At 41.6% G+C, this 25254-nt stretch overlaps 1 protein-coding gene across 2 annotated transcripts in view; it reads left to right on the top strand.

Moving 5' to 3' along the window:
- Window positions 1-24981, top strand: part of vwc2l (von Willebrand factor C domain containing 2 like) — a 44181-nt gene extending 19200 nt beyond the window's left edge. The window contains exon 4 of one of the 2 annotated variants that reach the window (XM_073046469.1): window positions 24081-24980. In XM_073046469.1, the coding sequence (XP_072902570.1) occupies window positions 24081-24232 (152 nt within the window). In that variant the 3' untranslated portion in view covers window positions 24233-24980. Of the gene's footprint in view, window positions 1-24080 lie in introns of both variants that reach the window. The other variant, XM_073046470.1, reaches the window with a different exon arrangement.
- The last annotated feature ends 273 nt before the right edge of the window (window positions 24982-25254 follow it).

Genomic DNA, 25254 nt, shown 5'->3' on the forward strand with positions numbered 1-25254 from the left:
TATAATTCCATTACACAATTGTGGGAGCTTCATGAATATAAAGGGTCTTCAGAAAAATGAGAAGGATTTTTGGGCTTCAGAAAATTATTTATTTTCCCGGTTCAAAATAACCTTAAGTGTTACGCTTTGCTCACACGTCCAGATATCAAATACTTTGAGATAATTTGAATATATTTGCTTCAGTTTGATAAAAGGATTGTTAATCTAATGCTACATTTAACTTCTGATTGTTAGTAAAAATATTTTACACACATTACCAACATATACACACACACGCGCGCGCACACACATAATGTGACATTAAATGTGGCACAGATAGACAGGTCTTACATGAATTCAGGGATGCAATTTAAACAGTCTTTGGTACAGATCTAATGGAACTTTGTATAATGAGCACCAATTGTACTTTTAGTAAAACTCAGTTGTGTGCAACTAGCCGTAGTGGTTTGGGTCCTTTGTTCCAAAGTAGTCCTTGATACAAATACCTACGTCAGGATGCTGTTTATTGACTAAATTTTAGCATTTAACACAATCATTCCTGCAGTTCTGATCGAAAAGCTCCAAAACATCGGCCTCTGTTCCTCCTTCTGCAACTGGTTCCTTTGACTCCCTAACCAGAAGACCACAATCTGTGCAGATCGGAAATAACATTTCCACCTCACTGACAATCAACACTAGCACACCTCAGGGATGTGTGCTTAGCCCAATGCTCTACTCTGTCTACACACACAACTGTGTGACTAGGCATCTATAAATTTGCTGATGACACAACTATTGTTGGCAGAATTTCAGATGGTGATGAGTGGACCTACAGGAGTGAGATATACCAGCTAGTTGAGTGGTGTCGCAGCAACAACCTTGCTCTCAATGTCAGTAAGACCAAACAGCTGATTGTAGACTTCAGAAAGGGTAAGACAAAGGAACATACACCAGTCCTCATAAAGGGATTAGAAGTAGAAAGAGTGAGCAATTTCAAGTTCCAGGGTGTCTGTACTTCTGAGGATCTGTCCTGGGCCCAACATATTGATGCAGCTACAAGGAAGGCACCAAAGACATTTGCAAATTTCTACAGATGTACTGTGGAGAGCATCCTAACTGGCTGCATCACTGTCTGTTATGGGGAGAGTCTACTGCTCAGGACCAATATAAGCTGCAGAGACTTGTAAACTTAGTCAGCTCATTATGAGCACTAGCCTTTGTACTATCCAGGACACCTTTCAAGGAGCAATACCTCAAAAAACTGGCATCCATCATTAAGGACCCCCATCACAGAGGACATGCCCTCTTCTCATTTCTACCACCAGGAAGGAGAAACAGGAGCCTGAAGGCACATACTCAAAGATTCAGGAACAGCTTCTTCCCCTCTGCCATCTGATTTCTGAATGTACACTGAATTCATGAATATTAGATGCTGCCTGGCCTGCTGTGTTCCACCATCATTTTGTGTGTGTTGTTCCATGAATATTATCTTTTTTTATTGTAACTGTTTAACATATATATATTTACTGTAATTCACATTTTTTCTCTGTTATGTTTTGTATTGTACTGCTGCCACAAAGAGAACAACTTTCATTATATATGCTGGTGATATTAAACCTGATTCTGGTTCTGATACCATGTGTATAGGCCTGGCTTGAAATGCATTGTGCGCAGCTTGGTAATGTCTATCAGCTGTATGCAAAACAGGTGGAGGATTATGGCTTGCAATATTTATTTGTACCAGTGCTGTTATTTGGAGCACCATGCTCTGCCCTTACCCTCACACACTTTAGCATATATTCAGCGAATGAATACCATCCATCAATTTCCTTATTACCCACCCATCCTTAATCTTATTGAAATGGTATCAGCACCTAGGTCTGGTTTATGTGCTGGGATATTTTTTTAGGCTGTATGCACATCAGGTGCTTTCACATCCTCACTACAATTCTATTAACTTGTATAGGAAATGTCCTGGCTGATATGGAAAGAATTTTCAGGTGACTTAAAGGACTTTAACACTTGAAAGGCCTGTTCCATCCAGACAAACCAGTCTGCTCAGTCTCCAACCTTTGCATTAAGCCTGGCAAGGAGAATGACCAAAAGCCTTCAGATCAGAGTCAACTTGTGGAAGAGGAAATAAAATAAAATTGCTGTCAGAATAAGACTGATTACACTAGTGGTTCGTGGAGGAATGAATCATTTGAAAAATGATTGTTTGGGTAGTGTGGCATCCTGGAAGGGAGGGAGGAACAGAGCTAAAAGAGGGCTTGTTTTGTCTACTATTGTTTCATTGCTTGTTGTGTTCTGCGTTGTTCTGCCAAGCATTGTGGGCTTGCAATGTTGGTGCTGGAATCTGTGGCACATCCCTAGGTTATGCTCGTTATTAACACAAGCAACACATTTCACTGTATGTTTTTGTTCTGTATTTAATATCTCAGTAATACTTCCGTAATCTTGTACATATATTGTTTGATTAAGCATTCTTATTTGTGTAAATAATTCATTACGGGTTATATGCCTAAACTTATGAATTGCATTCATCACCACACTCCCACATGATACATGCATAACTTATTTAAAGTAAACATAAAGTTAGACCCACATTCCTAAACTCCCATATCTTCCTTTGATGGAAGATGTAGAAAGTCTTTGGGATTCTCTTAATCTTACTTGCCGAGGACTTATCATGATTCTTCTTGTTCTGCTAATTCCCTTCTTGAAGTCTTTTCCAGCTCTTTTATAATTCTCAAGAGCTCCATGTGCTTTTAGCTTCCTAAACATTATATGTGTTTTCTTTCTACAAATTACTCCATGAAAGATTGGTTAATAAAACTGAGGGTCTCTGAATAGGAGGTTCAGCAACAATTTGAATAAAATACATTAGCTTGAAGCAGCAGGCTGTAATAAAAGGTTGTTTTGCAGGCTTGGCAATAATGGACAGCTACTGTTCCCTGCAGAAATATATTAAAATTTCTGAGATTAGCCAATGATGCAAACTTGGGAGTGTGACAGTGAAGATAATAAAAAGTGACTGCAACTGATCACGGATAGGCTGGTAGCAAAAACAGACAGGTGGCAAGTGGAATTTAATGCAGTGTGAGGTGATGCATATTAGCAAAAGGATTTGGTTGGGTTTGGTTTGGGAATCACAGCATAGACAATGGTGTAATTCCAAGGAGTGCATTATAACCAAGGGACCTGGGCATTTATATGCATGGAACTTTGATGGTGTAAGCACTTATTGAGAATGTGGTCAGCAAGGTCTGTGGGATTCTGGAGTTTATAAAGAGAGCTATGTACAGAACAAAAAAATCTGAATCAGGTTTAATGTCACTGGCATATGTGGTGAAATTTGTTGTTTTGTGCCAGCAGTACATTGCAATACATAACAATGAAAATTTGGAATTTCAATAAAAAAAAGAAATTAAGTAAATAGTGCAAAACGAGAGGGAAAATATACTGAGGAAGTGTGCATGGATTCATTGTCCATTCAGAAATCTGATAGAACCATAGAACCATAGAACAGTACAGCACAGAAACAGGCCTTTTGGCCTTTCTTGGCTGTGCCGAACCATTTTTCTGCCTAGTCCCACTGACCTGCACCTGGGCCATATCCCTCCAAAGCCCTCTCATCCATATACCTGTCCAAGTTTTTCTTAAATGTCAAAAATGAGCCCGCATTCACCACTTCATCTGACAGCTCATTCCACACTCGCACCACTCTCTGCATGAAGAAGCCCCCCCCCCCCATGTTCCCTTTAAACTTTTCCCCCTTCACCCTTAACCCATGACCTCTGGTTTTTTTCTCCCCTGGCCTCAGTGGAAAAAGCCTGCTTGCATTCACTCTATCTATACCCATCATAATTTTATACACCTCGATCAAATCACCCCTCATTCTCCTACGCTCCAGGAAATAAAGTCCTAACCTATTCAACCTTCCTCTGTAACTCAGTTTCTCAAGTCCCAGCAACATCCTTGTAAACCTTCTCTGCAGTCTTTCAACCTTATTAATATCCTTCCTGCAATTAGGTGACCAAAACTGCACACAATACTCCAAATTCGGTCTCACCAATGTTTTATACAACTTCACCATTACATTCCAACATTTATACTCAATACTTTGATTTATAAAGGCCAATGTACCAAAAGCTTTCTTTATAACCCTATCTACTTGTGATGCCGCTTTTAGGGTATTATGTATCTGTACTCCCAGATCCCTCTGTCCTACTGCACTCCTCAGTGTCCTACCATTTACCTTGTATGTTCTACCTTGGTTTGACCTTCAGAAGTGCAATACCTCACATTTGTCTGCATTAAACTCCATTTGCCATTTTTCTGCCCATTCCTCCAACTGGTCCAAATCCCTCTGCAAGCTTTGAAAACCTTCCTCACTGTCCACTACACCTCCAATCTTTGTATCATCAGCAAATTTGCCACATTATCATCCAGATCATTGATATAGATGACAAATAACAATGGACCCAGCACCGATCCCTGTGGCACACCACTAGTCACAGGCCTCCACTCAGAGTAGCAATCCTCCACTACCATTCTCTGGCTTCTCCCACTGAGCCAATGTCTAATCCAATTTACTACCTCTCCATGTATACCTAGCAACTGAATCTTCCTAACTAACCTCCCATGCGGGACCTTGTCAAAGTCCTTACTGAAGTCCATGTAGACAACATCCACTGCCTTCCCTTCATCCACTTTCCTGGTAACTTCCTCGAAAAACTCTAATAGATTGATTAAACATGACCTACCACGCACAAAGCCATGCTGACTGTTTCTAATAAGTCCCCGTCTATCCAAATACTTGTAGATCCTATCTCTTAGTATTCCTTCCAATAATTTACCTATTGGCAGAAGGGAAGAAGCTGTTCCTGAAACGTTATGTGTGTGTGTCTTCAGGCTCTTATGCCACCTCCTGTACTGCAATGAGAAGTGGGCATGACCTGGGTGATAGGGAGTATTAATGAGAGACTTTGCCTTTCTGAGGCATCGCCCTTTGAAGGTGTCCTCAATGCTGAGGTGGATAGTGCCCTATCACCCTAGTTCGTATCCCCCTGGCAAATTGATTTAAACCCTCCCCAGCAGCTCCAGTAAACCTGCTGGCAAGGGTATTGGTCCCCTTTGGGTTCAGGTCATACCTTCCCCAGAAGAGATCCCAATAATCCCAAATCTAAAGCTCTGCCCCCTGCTTCAGTTTCTCAGTTACAAATTCATCTCTCAAATCATCCTGTTCTTGGCCTCACTGGCACGTTCAACAGACTGCAATCCTGAGGTTGTTACCCTGCATGTCCTGCTTTTCAGCTTTTCTCTAAACTCTCTCTTTTCCATCCTATGTCATTGGTACCAAAATGTACCAAGATGTCTGGCTGCTCCCCCTCCCCCTTTAGAATGTTATGGACACGATCTGAGACAGCCCTAACCCCGGCACCTGGGAGGCAACATACCAAATGGATCTGTCTATCGTGTCCACAGGCTCTCCTATCCACTCCTGTAACTATGGAATATGTTATCACCACTGCATTCCTCCTCTGAAGGCCCCTTGCCTTCTGAGCCACAGTGCTGGAGATCTGGTAACTTGGGCTCCTCCCGGTAGTTCTTCTCCCTCAACAGTATTCAAAGCAGTATACTTGTTATTGATCATATTGATTGACTATATTGGTTCCAGAAATGAAGGAGTTTTGCCACAAGCCCTAGTTAGGATTACTTTTCTTGGTACAGAAGAAATTAAAGAAAAAGTTTGAAAGAGGTGTCGAAGATTATGGTATGTTTTGATGAAAAGACAAATAAATATAAACTGTTTACATTAGCTGATGTGCTAAAGACTCAGGTTTTGGCAAGAGTCACAAGGGGAGTGTAAGGGGGATATTTTTTAAGTTCATTCATTCATTATATGCCTTGTCATATGATGTAGGCTATCATGGTCTTTCCATGACCATGATTGTTCTTGGTAAATTTTTCTACAGAAGTGGTTTTGTCATTGCCTTCTTCTGGGAGGTGTCCTTACAAGATAGATGACCCCAGCCATTGTCAATACTTTTCAGAGACTGTTTGCCTGGCGTCAGTGGTCACATAACCAGGACTTGTGATATGCACTAACTGGTCATATGACCATCCACCACCCGCTCCCATGGCTTCACGTGATTCTGAACGGGGCGAGAGGGCAACTATGCAGGTGCTGCACCTTGCCCAAGGATGACCTGCAGGCTAGCAAAGAGAAGGAGCACCTTACACCTCCTTTTGACGTATCTCCACCCCTCCATCTTATTTTTTATGCTCTGTGTAATAACATGGAACATTCTGTCTGTGAAGGTGATAGGAGTCAAGTTTCAAAAGCCAGTAGGAAAGCTCTTGAGGAGTATAAAACATGCAAGACCAGTGGAAAAGAACAATGCAATAAGAGACTTAGTTTGAGTAAATAACCAGAGACTTTTTCCAAGGGTGGAAATAGCTAATACAGGAGGTGATAATTTTAAGGTGACTGGAGGAAAGTATTGGGGGCTGGGTGCAGAAGTAAGTTTTTTACACAGAGAGAGATGCATTATAAGGGTGGTGACAAAGGCAGATACATCAGGGACATTTAAGAAACTCTTTGACAGGCATGTGGATAATAGATAAAAAATGGAGGACTCAGTGGGAGGGAGCTGGCCAGTGATGTAGTGGCATCTGCACCAGACTTCGAGGCGTGTTGTCCCGGGTTTGAATCCGGCCGGCTCCTTACACACTTTCCATCTGTGCTGGGTTGAGCGTCGAGCTAGCAACTCGGCCTTGTAAGAAAATGGACAAATGCTTAGGAAATGACAGAGTTGCTGCCCGATGCGTCACAAGACACAAAGTGGAACAACAATGTTGAAGGGAAGTATTAGATTGATCTTAGTGCAGGTTAAAATGTCAGCACAATATCGTGGGCTGAACTGTGCTGTCATGTTCCAAGTTCTATGTTCCAACTAACAAGCTTATTGAAAAGAAAATAAGTAAGAATTAAACAGATCAGATGGCTTCCTCTGATTGATTCTGATGATTTTAATTCAATAGCTTTCTGCTTCCCACCCCCACCCCCAAGAGTGCAGCATGTTTACCCTCCCTTCCTCTGGGCCCACCAAGCTCTACTGCAAACAAAAGTATCAGGTCTCAGTCTTCCCATGATCGGCCTTCCCAGGTGAATTTCACTTGTTCAAGACCTCCTACTCAGTCTAATCCAACCACAATGCATTTTCCTCTTTGAAAAAACCCAATAAGCTTTAAATTGTAATTAAGTATATTGGCCTCCCTCTGATACACATTGTCAATGAACTTCACTGGGAATGAGTGCACACTGATTTTATAAAACTTAGGCAGCACCTGTCATGGTTTCTTGAAATAACCAGGAATCGCAGAAGATTCTTCGAGAAATTTAAGTCTTTATTTGCAAACAAAAGCTGAGACAATTAATGAACGTGTCACTAATTGCCCGCCGAGCCTAGTACACAGTATTCTTTATAGTAATTTCTTATCTAAGTTTCATTAGCATACCCGGTCTCCTATCTCAGTTACATTAGCATACCCCGTCTCCCATCTCAGTTACATTAGCATACCCCGTCTCCTATCTCAGTTACATTATCATACCCCGTCTCCTATCTCAGTTACATTAGCATACCCCGTCTCCCATCTCAGTTACATTAGCATACCCCGTCTCCTATCTCAGTTACATTAGCATACCCCGTCTCCCATCTCAGTTACATTAGCATACCCCGTCTCCTATCTCAGTTACATTAGCATACCCTCGTCCCCTATCTCAGTTACATTAGCATACCCCGTCTCCTATCTCAGTTACATTAGCATACCCCGTCTCCCATCTCAGTTACATTAGCATACCCCGTCTCCCATCTCAGTTACATTAGCATACCCCGTCTCCTATCTCAGTTACATTAGCATACCCCGTCTCCTATCTCAGTTACATTAGCATACCCCGTCTCCCATCTCAGTTACATTAGCATACCCCGTCTCCCATCTCAGTTATATTAGCATACCCCGTCTCCCATCTCAGTTACATTAGCATACCCCGTCTCCTATCTCAGTTACATTAGCATACCCTCGTCACCTATCTCAGTTACATTATCATACCCCGTCTCCCATCTCAGTTACATTAGCATACCCCGTCTCCCATCTCAGTTACATTAGCATACCCCGTCTCCCATCTCAGTTACATTAGCATACCCCGTCTCCTATCTCAGTTACATTAGCATACCCCGTCTCCCATCTCAGTTACATTAGCATACCCTATCCGCTTGCAACGCTTATCACTAGCACATTAGCTTCTCGATTCGCCACCAATATTTCTGCTCAGTAGCCCATACTTGCTCTAGTCTACTCCCTGGAACACGTGTCCCCCTCTCCGGCCTTGACTGGTCCCCATACCATCACACCACTCCGTAGCCCATACTTGCTCTAGTCTACTCTACTCCCTGGAACACGTGTCCCCCTTTCCGGCCTTGACTGGTCCCCATACCATCACACCACTCCATAGCCCATACTTGCTCTAGTCTACTCCCTGGAACACGTGTCCCCCTTTCCGGCCTTGACTGGTCCCCATACCATCACACCACTCCATAGCCCATACTTGCTCTAGTCTACTCTACTCCCTGGAACACGTGTCCCCCTTTCCGGCCTTGACTGGTCCCCATACCATCACAACACTCCATAGCCCATACTTGCTCTAGTCTACTCTACTCCCTGGAACACGTGTCCCCCTTTCCGGCCTTGACTGGTCCCCATACCATCACACCACTCCATAGCCCATACTTGCTCTAGTCTACTCTACTCCCTGGAACACGTGTCCCCCTTTCCGGCCTTGACTGGTCCCCATACCATCACACCACTCCATAGCCCATACTTGCTCTAGTCTACTCTACTCCCTGGAACACGTGTCCCCCTTTCCGGCCTTGACTGGTCCCCATACCATGACACCACTCCATAGCCCATACTTGCTCTAGTCTACTCCCTGGAACACGTGTCCCCCTTTCCGGCCTTGACTGGTCCCTATACCATCACAACACTCCATAGCCCATCTACCACCGTTATCTCTACATGCTTACTTTCACTGTTAGCTACATTCTTAAGGCACTGATGCATTCAATAGTACAGAGGCAAAACAGGGATTACATTCTGGCCAATAAATTGGATACATAGCAAATAGCAAACACAAGGTCAAGGCTGGCCACATAGTTCTGGTCACACAGCAAACGATGCAACTTTATTCTCCAGTACACCAAGTCTGTGAGACAAACGAAACTGCAAATGTTGGAAACCCACAAGATACTGGAGGAACTCAAGACATTGGGCAGCATCAATGGAGGAACATGTGGAAGAGTCTATACCCTTCATCTGGACTGAAAAATAGTGGGGTGATAGCCAGTCTAAAAAGGTTTGAGAGAAGGGGTGGAGCAAGAGCTGGCAGGTGATAGGTGATCCAGTGGAGGCAGGGCAAGGTAGGCAGATGAGGGAGGGGGGAGTGGTAAAAGCACCAGAAGCTGACAACTGAATGTGAAAAAGGACGAAAGATGGTGCAAGCAAATAGCAGATGTCACACCTCGCTATCAGATGTGGGTAAGCGTGCCCGACAAGGGTCACCAGTTCAGAAAAAAACAGATGGTAAACCACAGCTGCACTTCAGTGTAAAGGGGTTGTGTTTAGTGCCAGGAGGAAAATGTGCAAAAGCTGCCCAAAAGTTGTGAAGAAAAAAAGTACTTGCAAATAGACAAAAAAGATTACAAAAATACAGAGGCTTTCTCCACAACACACTTTGTCTTTAACTTTCCAATATAATTATTCACCAACCGTCAACTCCAGCCTCCACACCTCTGTAATAAAGCCAGACTGAGGGTTTAAATATGCCTCCACCTGGCCTAGAAGGAACAGGAAAATCTACTGTTGGTCAGGGGTGGGGGGGGGGGGTGGGGGGTGATCATATGACCAGACCATAGTAATTATTTCACAATCAGAAATGGAACAACAACGCTAACATCCTACAGTTTTATTCCACAACAAACCCATAGATCAGTGTCCACATGCTTAGATGAATGTAAATGAATAGTGCCACCCCACCAGTGGTGTTGCCTGGATAGTGTGTAGTGCACCTGTCCCTACTAACACAGGCAGTATTTTAGGATGCCCCAAACTGCCCCTCAGGTATTTTTGGGGCCATTGTGCTGTCTACAAACCAATGCAATGGAGTGAGTGAAAATTAGTGAAACTGTTTGGAATGCCTGAGTCAAGAATCCGTTTTAATAGAACATAGAACATAGAATAGCACAGCACATTACAGGCCCTTCGGCCCACAATGTTGTGCCGACTCTCACACCCTGCCTCCCATATAACCCCCCTCCTTAAATTCCTCCATATACCTGTCTAGTAGTCTCTTAAACTTCACTAATGTATCTGCCTCCACCACTGACTCAGGCAGTGCATTCCACGCACCAACCACTCTCTGAGTAAAAAACCTTCCTCTAATATCCCCCTTGAACTTCCCTCCCCTTACCTTAAAGCCATGTCCTCTTGTACTGAGCAGTGGTGCCCTGGGGAAGAGGCACTGGCTATCCACTCTATCTATTCCTCTTAATATCTTGTACACCTTAATATCTTGTTTTTTTAGGTTATAAACCAGTAGAGCACGTTAACTGAAGGGATTTGATTAGCCAAGCTAGCGATTGCTTTGCTTTTGGGGTGTGTAAATGGTGAACTCCCAAGAACTACAGAATGAGAGGGAAAAGTACGTGAACTACTGGGGAAATAGACCAGCGACGGACAGGGAGGAATGACTAACTGGGCAAAGAGACAAGGTTAGTGGGAGAACTAGCATTGCCAACCTATTCTGTCACAGTAGAGGAAAGTGGGGCTTAGAGTAAAGGAAGAGAGGTGGGGAGTAGAGGGGAAGGAGAACCAGTAGAAGGAGCGTGTGGGTGGTAAACAGATAGAAAGGGGGGAGAAGGGGAAAGAGGCATGGTGATAAGAGAGGCAGATAGATCTGGAGGAGAAAGGAAATGAGCAAGGGTACAATCACTGGACATTTGAAGAATTGAATGTGTCTTACTGCCAGGATGTAGGCTGCCCAGGCAGAATACTTTCAATTCTTCTAGTTTGCATTTAGCCTCAACTTCGCATGCTGTCTGTGTTTCATGCTTTCTATACAAAGTGAAACAATTCAAACGTTAAGGTCAAAGTCACACTAATTTTATTATAAAGTTAAGTGTATGTCACTACATGCAACCTTGAGATTCATTTTCTTGCTGGCATTTACAGGAAAATATAGAAATTCAATAGAATTTGTGAAAAATGATACAACTACATATTAACAAAGATGGGCATACAACCAACACACACAGAATGCTGGAGGAACTCACCAAGCCAGGCAGCATCAATGGAAAAGAGTATAGTTGATGTTTCAGGCCAAAACCCTTCAGCAGGGCACTCTTTTCCTAGATCCTGCCTGGCCTGCTGAGTTCCTCCAGCATTTTGTGTGTATTACTTGGATTTCCAGCATATGCAGATTTTCTCTTGTTTGTGAATGGACATACAACCGATTTGCAAATGAAAAAAAAACTGTGCAAGTAAAAAACCTGAGTACATGTATTGTAGAGTCCTTGAAGGTGAGTCTATAGGTTGTGGAATCAGTTCAGTGTTGAGGTGAGTGAAGTTATCCACCCCATTTCAGCTGCCTATAGAGTGAAGGGTAATGACTGTTACTGAACCTGGTGGTGTGGACAAAAGGCTCCTGTACCACCTGCCCAATGTTCATAGCAAGAAGAGGATATGGCCTGGATGGTGGGGGTCCCTGATGATAGATGCTGCTTTCTTGATGAAGTATGTACAGAATAAGTTACCCTGGAGTGTCCACTAGGCCCTTCCCTGCAAAGCGTTTATGTTGTAAAATGACTGAAACATGCAGTCACTCATTTTGAACTAAGGGCATCGTATCATCTTCAAACATCTCTACCTTTGACCTGAAAACAGAGAATATTAGAGGTACTCAGCAGGTCAGGCAACTTCTGTGGAGAAAGGAATAGAGCTTAAGTTCCATGTCAAACACCTTTCATCATCAGAACTACCTCTTAACTCTTTGTTCTGCTGTCCAATCACAAATAAAAAACTGTTGGTAACCATCTTCAGTTTGATTAGAGCTATCTCTGCTTACTTAATTGTTGAGGATCGTCTATTAATTTTTTATATGCAGCTTTGTAGTTGGCTCCAGGATCTGAATGACATCAGTTGTATTAGGCTCAATTTCTCCGGCAGAATAATATGCCAATCATCATGACCTATGCAATAACTGAATGTCAACTTCCATTGTGAAGATAATTCATGTTGAAATGTGACCAACCTAAATCGAGCTGATCCACACCAACATTGCAAAGTTCATCGTGTTTTAAGGATTAGCTTTAAGTACTTGTACATCAAAACATACAGTGAAATGCATCATTTACATCAAATCAATCAGCGAGGATTGTGCCGGGAAGCCTTCAAGTGTCACCCCATTTTGAGCACCAACGTAGCATTCCCACAACTCATTAACTCTCATTCTAACCGTACATCTTTGGAATGTGGGAGGAAAACAGAGCACCAGGAGGAATCTGTTATGTTTTGTTAACTCAAAGCATTAAACTAACTCATGGGAAGACATGGGAGTCCGATATATGAGCCTAACTTTGTTTTTACTTTAAGCTGCACAAGTGCATATCACGTGGTAGCATGATAACGTATGCAATTCATTTATTTTTACATACCGTATATTCCGGAATATAAGCCGACCCGGAGTATAAGCAGACCCCCATTTTCAAGGTTAAAAGAGTGAATTTTTCATGTTACCTTTGTATAAGCCGACCCCTTTTGTAGAGGTTTTTGACTTAATCAATAAAGATCACAGGATCTCACATGCCGGTACTCAGCTTTGCCGGATCCGGACCCTGGAAATTTTGTGAACCAGTACCTGCTAAGAAAACAGGCCTACACATTGTAGAGCGTTATAAGCGAATTCTTAATAAATAAATCAGGGACAGAAATTTTGGATTAGGCGCCCAATAGTAAAGAATCCTCTGAAATGTAACTCCCGTGAAACCATTTAGCACCCTTCGTAATCTCATTAAAACATAACATGGGGTAGCAGGATCAGTAAGTGTACTCAGTATTGAGTTTGCGACCACCATGTACAAAGGATTAAAACAAAGGATTAAAACAAATGCGATAACAAATGAACAAATTCAAGCTGAAGGTTGCTGATTTTGCTAAAGTAACGAATAATTCTGCAGCTGCTAAGAAGTTTAGTGTAAACGAGAGAGAGTGGAGAAAGGCAGAGGACACGCTGAGGGAAATGCTAAAGACAAATTGTGCAAACCTCAGGAAAACATGCCAGTGGCCAGAACTGGAAGAAAAAGTTTTAGAGTGGGTGGATCACCAGCGATCGTCCAGATACATAGTTACCAGAGAAATGATTTGAGTTCAAGCATTGAAATGGGCCGAAAAACACCGTGAGGTCAGCGAAAATTTCAAAGTTACATGAAGTTGGTGCATATGAATAGACGTGATCTTGTGTTGAGTCAAAAAACAAAGATTACTCAGAAAATTCCTGTGGGGTGTTGTTTACGTTCAAGAACATGGCTGGATGGACGAAGCGGGCTGCTTGAAGTGAGTTAAAGAGGTGTGGCGTCGATGTCCCAAAGGTGTCAGGAAGGAAAAGTCGCTACTTGTCTGGGATATGTTCAAAGCGCACTTGTCAGGTGAGACAAAAGCAGCACTGAAAGCTGAAAATACGGACATTGCAGTCATCCCCGGTGGTTTGACGTCCGTGCTCCAACCACGAGATGTGAGTTTAAACGAACCAAAGAATTCATGCGTTGACAGTGGAACCAGTTTGACTCAAAAACAGCCAATAAATACGACCTGTCTTCCGTGTATTCGTTTTTCTAAAGTTGGCACCCTCTGTATAAGCCGACCCCCTAATTTCAGGACCAAAATTTAGGGCTACATTCTCGGCTTATACACTAGAATTTACGGTATGACCTGTAATATGTAACTATGTGTTTCCGGGACATTTAGAGCCTGCAGTTTACAGTTAGGAGATCGTTTTGAGTGATCCAGCACCTTGCTGTCTCTGAGAAGATTTTAGGATGTAACCATGTACTCAGATGGCCTCAATGCAAAGAGACTTTAAGATGGCATGCAGCCCACTTTCAACTATTTCGCCATTAAAGTGTCCTTTAATTACTGATTAAAGCATCAAGGCATGAGCCATTGAATGCAGAAGGTGAGCGAGAGTTTCAGCGCCAACTACCTGCCTTGTGTTCACTGCCAGAGAAGGATTCTGTGAGCGACCTTCCACTGTGTGGCTCACTGTGGCAGACGGGCAGGTCTCTCTCCCTCGTATGGTGTTCCTCTCTCTCGATGAATGTCACTGATATCTCAGGATGGTATCAAGCTTCTGCGTTTATGGATTAGACTAATGTGTTTATGGACTGTGGACATCTCCAGACTTATGGTTATTATATTCTGTGTTTTTTAAAGCCAGTTCCATTTCTATTTTGTTGTACGAGGGGAGGGTGTTTGGGGGTTGATGTTCAAGTTAGTTTTTTGTGCGGGGGAGGGGTTGATGTTCTTGTTCCATTTTGTGCGGGGTGGGGTGGGGTTCAATGATCAGGGTGCTGGCGAGCTTGATGTTTCTTTCCGAATGACTTTCACATTTTTTCTTTGTGTTGTGGCTATTTGGAGAAGACAAATTTCGGAGTTGTATAAGGATACATGCTTTGATAATATATGAACCTTTGAACCTTTGAATGAATTATTTAAACAAACAAGAATGCTTAATCAACCAATATACACAAGATTTCTCAAATATTACTGAAATATTAAGTACGCAATGCCACAGGGAGAAACACAAACTCCTTACACATCATTGGGAATTGAGCAGCGCTGTCGTTCCAACGTGCTTCAAGGCCGCCACCATCGTCCCCATGCTAAAGAAGTCTTCAGTGTCCTGCCTCAATGACAACCATCCCGTTGCACTCACATCCATCATCATGAAGTGTTTCGAGAGGCTCATCATGAGGCATATCAAGACCCTGCTGCCCCCATCAGTGGACCCCCTGCAGTTCGCTTATCATCCCAACCACTCAACAGACGATGCCATTGCCATCACCCTCCACCTGGCCCTAACCCACCTGCACAAAAAAGACATGTACGTTCGAATGCTGTTCATAGACTTCAGTTCAGCATCCAACACAATCATTCCTCAGCACCCGACTGGAAAGCTGAATCTGCTGGGCCTGAACACCTCCCTCTGCAACTGGATCCTAGACTTCCTGACTGGGAGACCTCAGTCAGTCCGAATCGGGAAGCAGCATCTCCAAAACCATCACACTGAGCACGGAGGCCCCCCAGGGCTGTGTGCTCAGTCCACTGCTGTTCACTCTGCTGACCCACGACTGTGCTGCAACACACAGCTCGAATCACATCATCAAGTTTGCCAATGACATGACCGTGGTGGGTCTCATCAGCAAGAACGATGAGTCAGCTTACAGAGAGGAGGTGCAGTGGCTAACGGACTGGTGCAGAGCCAACAACCTGTCTCTGAACATGAACAAAACAAAAGAGATGGTCGTTGACTTCAGGAGAGCACGGAGTGACCACTCTCTGCTGAACATTGACAGCTCCTCCATTGAGATCGTTAAGGGCACCAAATTTCTTGGTGTTCACCTGACGGAGAATCTCACCTGGTCCCTCAACACCAGCTCCATAGCCAAGAAAGCCCAGCAGCGACTCTACTTTCTGTGAAGTCTGAGGAAAGTCCATCTCCCACTCCCCATCCTCACCACATTCTACAGAGGATGTATCAAGAGCATCCTGAGCAGCTGCATCACTGCCTGGTTCAGAAATTGCACCGTCTCGGATCGCAAGACCCTGCAGCAGATAGTGAGGTCAGCTGAGAAGATCATCGGGGTCTCTCTTCCCGCCATTACGGACATTTACACTGCACACTGCACCCACAAAGCTAACAGCATTGTGAAGGACCCCACGCACCCCTCATACAATCTCTTCTCCCTCCTGCTATCTGGCAAAAGGTACCGAAGCATTCGGGCTCTCACGACCAGACTGTGCAACAGTTTCTTCCTCCAAGCCCTCAGACTCCTCAATACCCAGAGTCTAGACTGACATCTACATAATTTATTATTATATTGAAATTTGTCCTCTACTGTGCCTATTGTCTTGTTTATTATTAATGTATTTATTAATTAATTATTGTACTGCCCTGTACTGTTTTGTGCACTTTATGTAGTCCTGTGTAGGTCTGTAGTCTAGTGTAGTTTTTGTGTTGTTTTATGTAGTCTAGTGTAGCCTTGAGTTGTCTCACATAGTCTAGTGCAGTTTTGTGTTGTTTCATGTAGCACTATGGTCCTGGAGGAAAGTTGTTTCGTTTTTACTGTGTACTATACCAGCAGTTTATGGTCGAAATGATAATAAGAAGCGACTTGATTTGATCTTACAGCTGGTGTTGCAATAGTATTATGCAAAATACTACACTACCATGCTGCTCCAGAAACCCCATGTTGTTTGTCTCAGCACTAACATTCATCAACTGCCATGGTGTCTTTTTATTTTACGGTAGGTACAATTAAACATGTCCTTAAAAAGCACTCAACATTAATGGCCCAAGGATTCCTTTAACTGTGTCGTAATTGTTATTGTCAATAAACCTGCCTGAGCTACAGTGGCATCTGTATATGGTTTAGTCAATAATACTCTTCACTCTGATTCAGAAATTTGTGACTACAGTGCCATTCCAGAGACTTGACCGTTGTCCTGTAAACAGTACTGGTTTCTAGGACCTGCACCTTTATGGATGCAATCTGTCAAATTAGGCCACATCTGTTCTCTTGGGTGGATATAAAGGAATTCCATAAAACAACCCCCTTGCTCGTCTTCAAAGTAATTTTTAACCAATTTTTCTATCATTTAGCCACTGTTGTTTATAGATGCTGGCTTTGTAATTCTAATGCAATGCTTCATTGACAGCAAAGCTTTTTTGGGTGTTCTTTAATGAATGAACTAAGTGCTACATAAATATTAATTATTTTTGAATTTGATTATTGACCGTTACCTCATGAAGACCCTGAGTTCTAATTGCCAATTTTAAGGTTGTTAAAATAATTTTATTTTATATTATCTTGCTCTCTCTTAGTGCAAATTTCCCCTCCTTTTCTCTTTCTTTAACTGAGCTCTCTCTTTCCATCTGTTCTGTGTCTTACCCTCCCATTTTTAGACCTTAAGCTGATAAGAAGTAAGAGATGAATTAGGCCATTCAGCCCATCGAGTCTGCTCTGCCATTCCATCATGCCTGATTTATTTTCCCTCTTAATCCCATCCTCCTGTCTTCTCCCCATAACCTTTGAATACCTTACTAATCAAGAACCCATAACAACCACTTTAAATATACTCAATGACTTTACCGCAACAGCCGTCAGTAGCAATTACTACCTCTTCAGTGTAAAGATCATGAACATAGCCCAGCACATCACACAAACCAATCTTCCATCCTTGGACTCACTTTACACCGCACGTTGTCGGAGCAGTGCTGCCAGGATAATCAAGGACACAACCCACCCAGCCAACACACTTTTTGTCCCACTTCCCTCTGGGAGAAGGTACAGGAGCTTGAAGATTCGTACGGCCAAATTTGAGAACAGCTTCTTTACAACTGTGATAAGACTGCTGAATGGATCCTGACCCGGATCTGGGCCGTACTTTCCAAATATCAGGACCTGACTTGCACTACCTTACTTTCCCGTTTCTATTTTCTAATTATGATTTATAATTTAAATTTTTTATTACATTTACTTCGATTTGTACTCCAGGGAGCATGAAGCACAAAATCAAATATCACTGTGATGATTGTACGCTCTAGTATCAACTGTTTGGTAACAATAAAGTAAAGTTCCAGTGGTCCGATATCCCCCATGGATTCTATCTTTCTAATTTGTTCTGTTTTGGTCTTTGCATTGTTAATTTCACAACTGTTCAATCTGATCAGCTAAAGCGATATCTTGTTGGTGTTGGTGTTGATTCAGCTAACTGTTGATTGAACTGTTCAATCTGATCTGCTAAAGCGAGATCTGGTTGGTGTTGGCATCATCTAAAACAATATCTTGTCGGCTGATGTTGATTCAGGTCATGGATGCCCCATTTTCTTGTGTATTTAATCACTAGCAGTTTCAGTAAAAATTACTTACAGCAGATGGGTACAGGGATGACAGTAGATGTGAAGTCAGTGTAGAGTACTGGATCCTACATTATAAGTAACAAAGACTAAATATTGCTGTCATATTTTGAGATATTCCATGTATCATTCAGTAATTTACAACAGTGTTATTTATCTTGGGTATTACTGACATTCACATCACTTTATTGTTCATGGGCCACTTCAGTAAAAATAACTTTTTAATATCCTGCGAAAACCCAGTTGTTCAAATCCCCCAGTGTTTCACTTCTATGCAGACCACGTCTCAGTTGTACATAAAATTCTAAAGTGACTTTCAAGCAATTGCAATTCAAATGTATTTGATGATTAATGTTATACATATTTTCAAATTAAGGGGAAGACTTAAATGTCTACATCACCTTTTAGAACTGGCTTATTTATACTGTTTTTATTGAAGAAATTATTGATTCACCATGTTGAATTCCAAAGAAGAAAAGGGCGTGAAGCGCAAAAGAACTTCTAGTTCATTTAAAGCGGAATAGCTTAATGCAACAGAAGAAACTGCTACACCGAAAGCTCATGAGGTCTGGAACATGCAGCCACGAGAAATAGTTATGTACAATTCAGAAACTGGTGTTATTGTCATGATGTAAAAGTTGCTGGAGAATTTGCAAGTTGGAAGAAGTGGAGTGATATTTGGAAACATAACTTTTTAAAGTATCATTTAGCAAGGAAATCGCACGTGGACAGTGTGCAAAAGATCTGGCGAGAAAATCCTTCATTACCCGCTATGGGCCTGCTACGTATGTTTTGTGAGAGTGCAGATGAATGAGAGCAAAAATGATCAAACCCAGAGGAGAACAAATTTCTTATTGACAGTGTTTCGCTAGCTTTTTAAATTAATACCTGTGTGTGTATATATATATTATATATAAGATCCAAATGGACACATGTTGTTGTCACTGGGCAAAAATTTGCACAGTAAGAGATTTCTGTGCATTAAAAATTGGAACATTGGTACAGATTACCAATGTCAAATATATATATTTTTCTGAAAGTCTTTTTTGCTCTGCAAGAAACTGTAAAAATAAAAGATGAAGTTTATTTCATTGATTTTTTTAGTTTAATTAGGTGGGAGGTATTTATTACAGTTTGATGTATGAATGAACAGAAATCTTACCATGCTAGTTTTGGACTAGGTTTTGTATATAGGAAGCTACACTAGAGAAGTTTATTCCCCTAAGCTTGGTAAAACTGGGCAAGTTTATCACACAAACACACACACACACACACACACACACACACACACACACACACACACACACACACACACACACACACACACACACACACACACACACACACACACACACACACACACACACACACACACCTTTCATTTCCTTGAACTCTCTCTTTGTCTGCCTCCATCTACCATCTACTTGCCACAGTCTTCCAGCTCCAGTGCCACTCCCCTCCCCTACTTGGCACAGCACACATCTAATCTTTCACCCTTTTTCAGTCCATCAATCACCTCATACTCCTGCTCACCACTCTTCATTAGGAGGTTAAAGTCCCGAAGAGAATCTGCATTTTGTACTGAAGCTTTCAAAACCTCAGGATGTTCTGAAACACTTTAAGGCCTGTTAAAGATATAAAAATGCAGAAAATGTTGTAATGTAGAAAACATTAATTGAAAGGATGGAAGAGCCTGGCATCTAATTAAGGGACACCAAGCTTCAGTGTTTTTGTAGAATTTTTATTGTTTGAGGAATGGGTAAATGAGGAAGGTAGGAGCTGTTTGCTTCTGAGATTCTGTAAAGGAATAAATGCTCTCCTTTCAGCAAAATGCTCGACAACAAATTATGCTTGCCATTATAATCATTATTCATAAGATAATTATCTTTTAATTGATATACTTTGGATGTAATTAGTAATTTTATTGCCTCAACAATCTATATTGTTGGAGTGAAACACAGAGTGAATAATTCAGATGTTTGCAGTGATGATGTATTGCTGGAAACAGCACGAGAGTATGGTGCAGCACAATTCATTTAATGATCTATTGGGAGTCGTGTAGCTCAAGAATAATCAAAATATCAAACCAGATATAGCAGATTTCAGGCTGTCTTGGGACAATTGTCATTACGGTATTTGCATTGGTGTCCAAGTTATCCATCTTGCATAGCCCTAAAAAGCGACTTTGCCATCGTTGGTGAGACTGTTTATTTCTTTAGTGATACAGTGCAGAGTAACCCTTCCGGAACCTCGAGCTATGCCACCCCAGCAACCCCCAACAAACCCAATTATCCTAAACCTAATCGCGGGACAATTCACAATGACCAATTGACTTACCCAGTACGTCTTTGGACTGTGGGAGGAATCCAGAGGACCCGGGGGAAATGAAGGCATCCCACAAGGAGGATGTACAGACTCCCTACAGAATAGCGCCAGAATTGAACTCCGGACTGCCCCTAGATGTAACAGCGTCACACTAACTGCGATGCCGGTGTATCTAATATTTACAACACTGATGAGGTTACAGTGTGTAATTAATAGTGTTAGAGAGAGAGAGAGCATATGGGATATTTCAGGAAGTAGTGGGAGTAATCACAAAACAAAAATCTAATCAACAAGTTCAAATGAATATGTAAATCCAATAAAGAACTTAAAGCAACAATCTGATCTCCCAAGATTAGATTTATGTCTTCTAATTATTTTCTGGTATCTGGAATTGTTTGCAATATGCGTCATCTGAATGTGGCACAAATGGGCATGCCCTCTCTGTGTTCCTGAAGGTACACAGTATCTTTCCTCATGCTTAAGGAAATGTGTAGATGGTAGAGCACAGACCCTGTCCATTTTGCCCAGTTAGTCTGTGACAGTGTCAACACTCCACTCCATATCATCCTATCTCATCTAACCTGATTCATCATTTCTTTCATCAGATGCTTTGATGAAAGATCAACCACCTGAAAAATAAACTAGGTTCTTTCTCTCCACAGATGCTGCCTGAACTGCTGGATATCTCCAGCTGTTTCTCTTTTACCTCCACAGATGCTTCCTGACCTGCTGGATATCTCCAGCTGTTTCTCTTTTACCTCCACAGATGCTGCCTGAACTGCTGGATATCTCCAGCTGTTTCTCTTTTACCTCCACAGATGCTGCCTGAACCACTGGACATCTTCAACCGTTTCTGTTTTCATGATTCACTTTCATTTCCAGTTTTCCTCAAATGATTTGACTACTCCATTTGGCAACAATCACCACATTCTAACCATTCAAATTCAAAGTCAAAGTAAATTTGCTATCAAGGTATGTATGTCACTGTATACTACCTTGAAATTCATTTGCTTGAGGGCATTTACAGGAAAAATAAAGAAATATAATAAAATTTAGGAAGAATGCTTCCAGTAGAAGTGGTGGAGGTAGGTTCGATATTGTCATTTAAGGTAAAATTGGATAAGTATATGGACAGGAAAGGAATGGAGGGTTATGGGCTGAGTGCAGGCCAGTGGGACTAGGTGAGAGTAAGCGTTCGGCACAAACTGGAAGGGCCGAGATGGCCTGCTGTGATTCCGTTCTGTTTCCGTGCTGTGATTGTTATATGGTTAATGCACATGAACAAAACTGACAAAAACCAATGTGAAACAGAAGACAGGTTTTGCGAATATAATAAATATATAATACTTATTACATGAGAATCTGAGTTGTAGAGTCCTTGAAAGTGACTCAGTTTGTGGAATCAGTTCAGAGTTAAAGGTCAGTGAAGTTACCCACATTGGTTCAGGAGTCTGGTGGCTAAAGAATAACAACTGCCCCTGAGCCTGGTAATGTACCTAAGGCTCCTGTACCTCCTGGCTGATGGTAGTAGTGAGAAGAGAGCATGGCCTGGATAGTTAGGATCTTTGATGATGGATGCTGCTTTATTGGGGCAACACTCCTTGTCAACGGAGAAGGCTTTGCCTGTGATAGACTGGGCAGTGTCCACCACTTCCTTTAGATTTTTCCATTCCTGGACATTGGTCCTTCCATACTAAGCCATGATGCAACCATTCCCTACCTAAACAGCCTTCCCCCAAGTTCCTTATTGGAGTTATTAGTAATTAGATAGCTGTACTCATCACTTTGGAACTGCTCCTACCAACACACACACATTTTCTTTCACAACATAATTTAACACAAGAACAAATTATAACAATAATCATATCTCACCTTTGTCCCAGCAATTGGTTCACTGAATTAATACGAGTTCCTGTGTGATTTAATCAAGTGGTAGAAGATTAAACACTCAACAGATCTTATGGCTGTGGCATGAACTAGAAATTAGACTTGTTGCTCTGATGATTACACAGTATAATAAAATCATTCCAGTAGATTTCACCTGATTATATCTTGCCTGAGTTACCTCAGCTCTGGAGAGATAATAAAAAAGTGACACATCACGTATTTAATATGTGAAGTCGTTCAATACCCTTGAAAAATTAAAACCCATGGGACTGAAGGATGACAACATAGACATAAAACAGGTTGAGAGATAAAAATTAGAGTGCACTCTTTAAGGGTTCTTTTAAAGAATGAGGCAAAGAACTGAGCTGTGGCTATTAGGATCGCCTACCTAATTCTTATTTTAATCACAAACAAGAGAAAATCTGCAGATGCTGGATATCCCAGCAACACACACAAAATGCTGGAGGAACTCAGCAGGCCAGGCAGCATCTCTGGTAAAGAGTACAGTCAATGTTTTGGGCTGGGACCATTCAGCAGGACTGGAGAAAAAAACGATTTGGAGTACAGTGGAGATAAAAGGTGGGGGGAGGGGAGGTGATAGTAGAGAGCTGGGAAATAGATTGGTGAAAGAGATACAGGGCTGGAGAAGGAGACGACAGAAGGCCATGGAAGAAAGAAAAGGGGGGTGGAGCACCAGAGGGAGGCAATGGCCAGGCAAGGGGATAAGGGATAATGTGACAGAGGGAAAAGGTGATGAATTGTATTATTTTAAGACACTTTTGAAAAATTGCTAAGGAAAGATGGTGAGACTTTGTTTACTGTGTGGTAACAGCAAATTCAAACACAACTTTCAAAAGGGAATTAAGTAACAGAAAAATGAAAAAAAAATGTTGCAGAGCTTTGAAAAATGTGGGGCCAACTGAAATTTGTTCAAGGAGCTTGCATTGGGCTGATGGGTCAAATTACCTCATTACACCTTAAACTCAGTAATGAATTTAGTGCTACCAGTAATCATATTGTTATATCAGTAATGTGTTTCTAGATTAGTATCCTTAATATAACTATTCAATTTGAATTTCCCTTGCCACCCACTGTATTTAGATGTCTGGAGAAGCAAACCATCTGCTGGAGGAACTAAGCAGGTTGAATAGCATCTGCGAGAGGGCAAAGTAATTGTCAATGGTTTCCATCAAAACTTCCATCTTGTGTCTTCATTTTAAAATACACGTTTACAACCTCAGAAGCTAGTTAGGGTTTGGTGATGGGTGTGGGAACAGCTGATTTAATAGGCCAGCAAACCACCATTAAATTCCATGTGCTAATTCAAATGTCTGTTCAAATGGAAAGTGCAAGATTAAATTGTCAATGTGTAAGAGTAGTTCTGTCAGTTCTCTTGATTATATTATCCACGTAACTGGATTGCTGAAATATTTTGAGAACTAAGCAAGAAGATATGTTTGTTCAAAATCTGCAAAAAAAAGTTGGGTTGCAACATTTAAACCAATCAGAGCACCAGTCTGACATTTTGTGTATGTTACCTGACCTGTTTTGGATCTCCTGTATTTTCAGTACTTATAAGGTTATTATGCTGTGTTAAATACTCTGTCTTCTAAAATTTGTATCACTCTTCTGGTTTCAGGTCCCAACTGTTTTGCAGGCTCTACAATAATCCCAGCAGGAAAGGAAGTGAAGGTGGACGACTGTACCATATGCCAGTGCTCTCAGAATGGGGATTGGTGGAAGACGGAGCGACAGGCCACGTGTGTCAAACGTGAATGTGAACGACTGTGAAACGGGTGTTAACTGTTCCACTACCAACTAACTGCCAGCAAAGTAGCACCATAAAAATGCTTACAGCCAAAAGAATTGCCTAGCTCTACATGTTGCAATAGTCATTGGAAAATCTAGATCCCTGGTGCAAATACTGTTTGGTGAAACACTATTTTTTTAATATTGTTCATTATCCCATCCTACCTGTGGGTGCTATTTTGGTTGAAAATTAAAGAAGGGTTTTGACTGCTGATTCCAGATCTATTTTGGTTTATCAGTTTTTTATGTTGGATGCAACTGCTTCTTGTGTCATCTTAAGGATTTTTCCTGCCCTCAAATTCACTGCCTGTCTGCACTTAATACTAGAAGCTGTTTGCAGGCAAATTGTGATACTACGGAATTTGTTTCAGCTCTGACTGTCTCTGCTGTTTGCTTCATCTTTACAATGACTGATGGGGAAAAACTATCAAATGAAGACTGTTCATTTTATAATCCGATCCACTAATGTTGTGCCTGAAAATGTAAATGAGAGTATTCTAATGAAAATATTTACAATGTGGAATTATAGCGCAACAGTATTTAGTGTGGCTAATAAGCATATTCGATGAAATATATTATTTTGTTAAATATAAAATGTGACATTCTGCAGAATCCACTTAAAATTGCCTTTTTTCTTTACGAGGGAACCATTAAATTTAAGCATAATTACAAATGTATTTAGCATGTTAACATGTTCAGCATTTTCACTAAGGTAGTATTCTATGTGATGGAAACACTGTGTTCTGAATATTAGGTTAGCAGGGAGATACAGAGCATTTTCAAACTATCTGGAATGAAGATGTGGGATCAGACCCGATGTGAATATGTTGCATGATATTTTTTAACTTGTTTGTAGAAAGTGGACATTAATCATAAGGTCAGAATTTATTCCCCATCCCTAAATCATCTTGAGAAGATGTGGTCAGTCATCCTTTTTACTGATGGTACTCCCAGCATGCTATATCTCAGTCATTATCTGATTTGCAAAGTTACTGATAATGATG

This window comes from Hemitrygon akajei, chromosome 5 (genome assembly GCF_048418815.1).
Source record: "Hemitrygon akajei chromosome 5, sHemAka1.3, whole genome shotgun sequence".
Lineage (NCBI taxonomy): Eukaryota > Metazoa > Chordata > Chondrichthyes > Myliobatiformes > Dasyatidae > Hemitrygon > Hemitrygon akajei.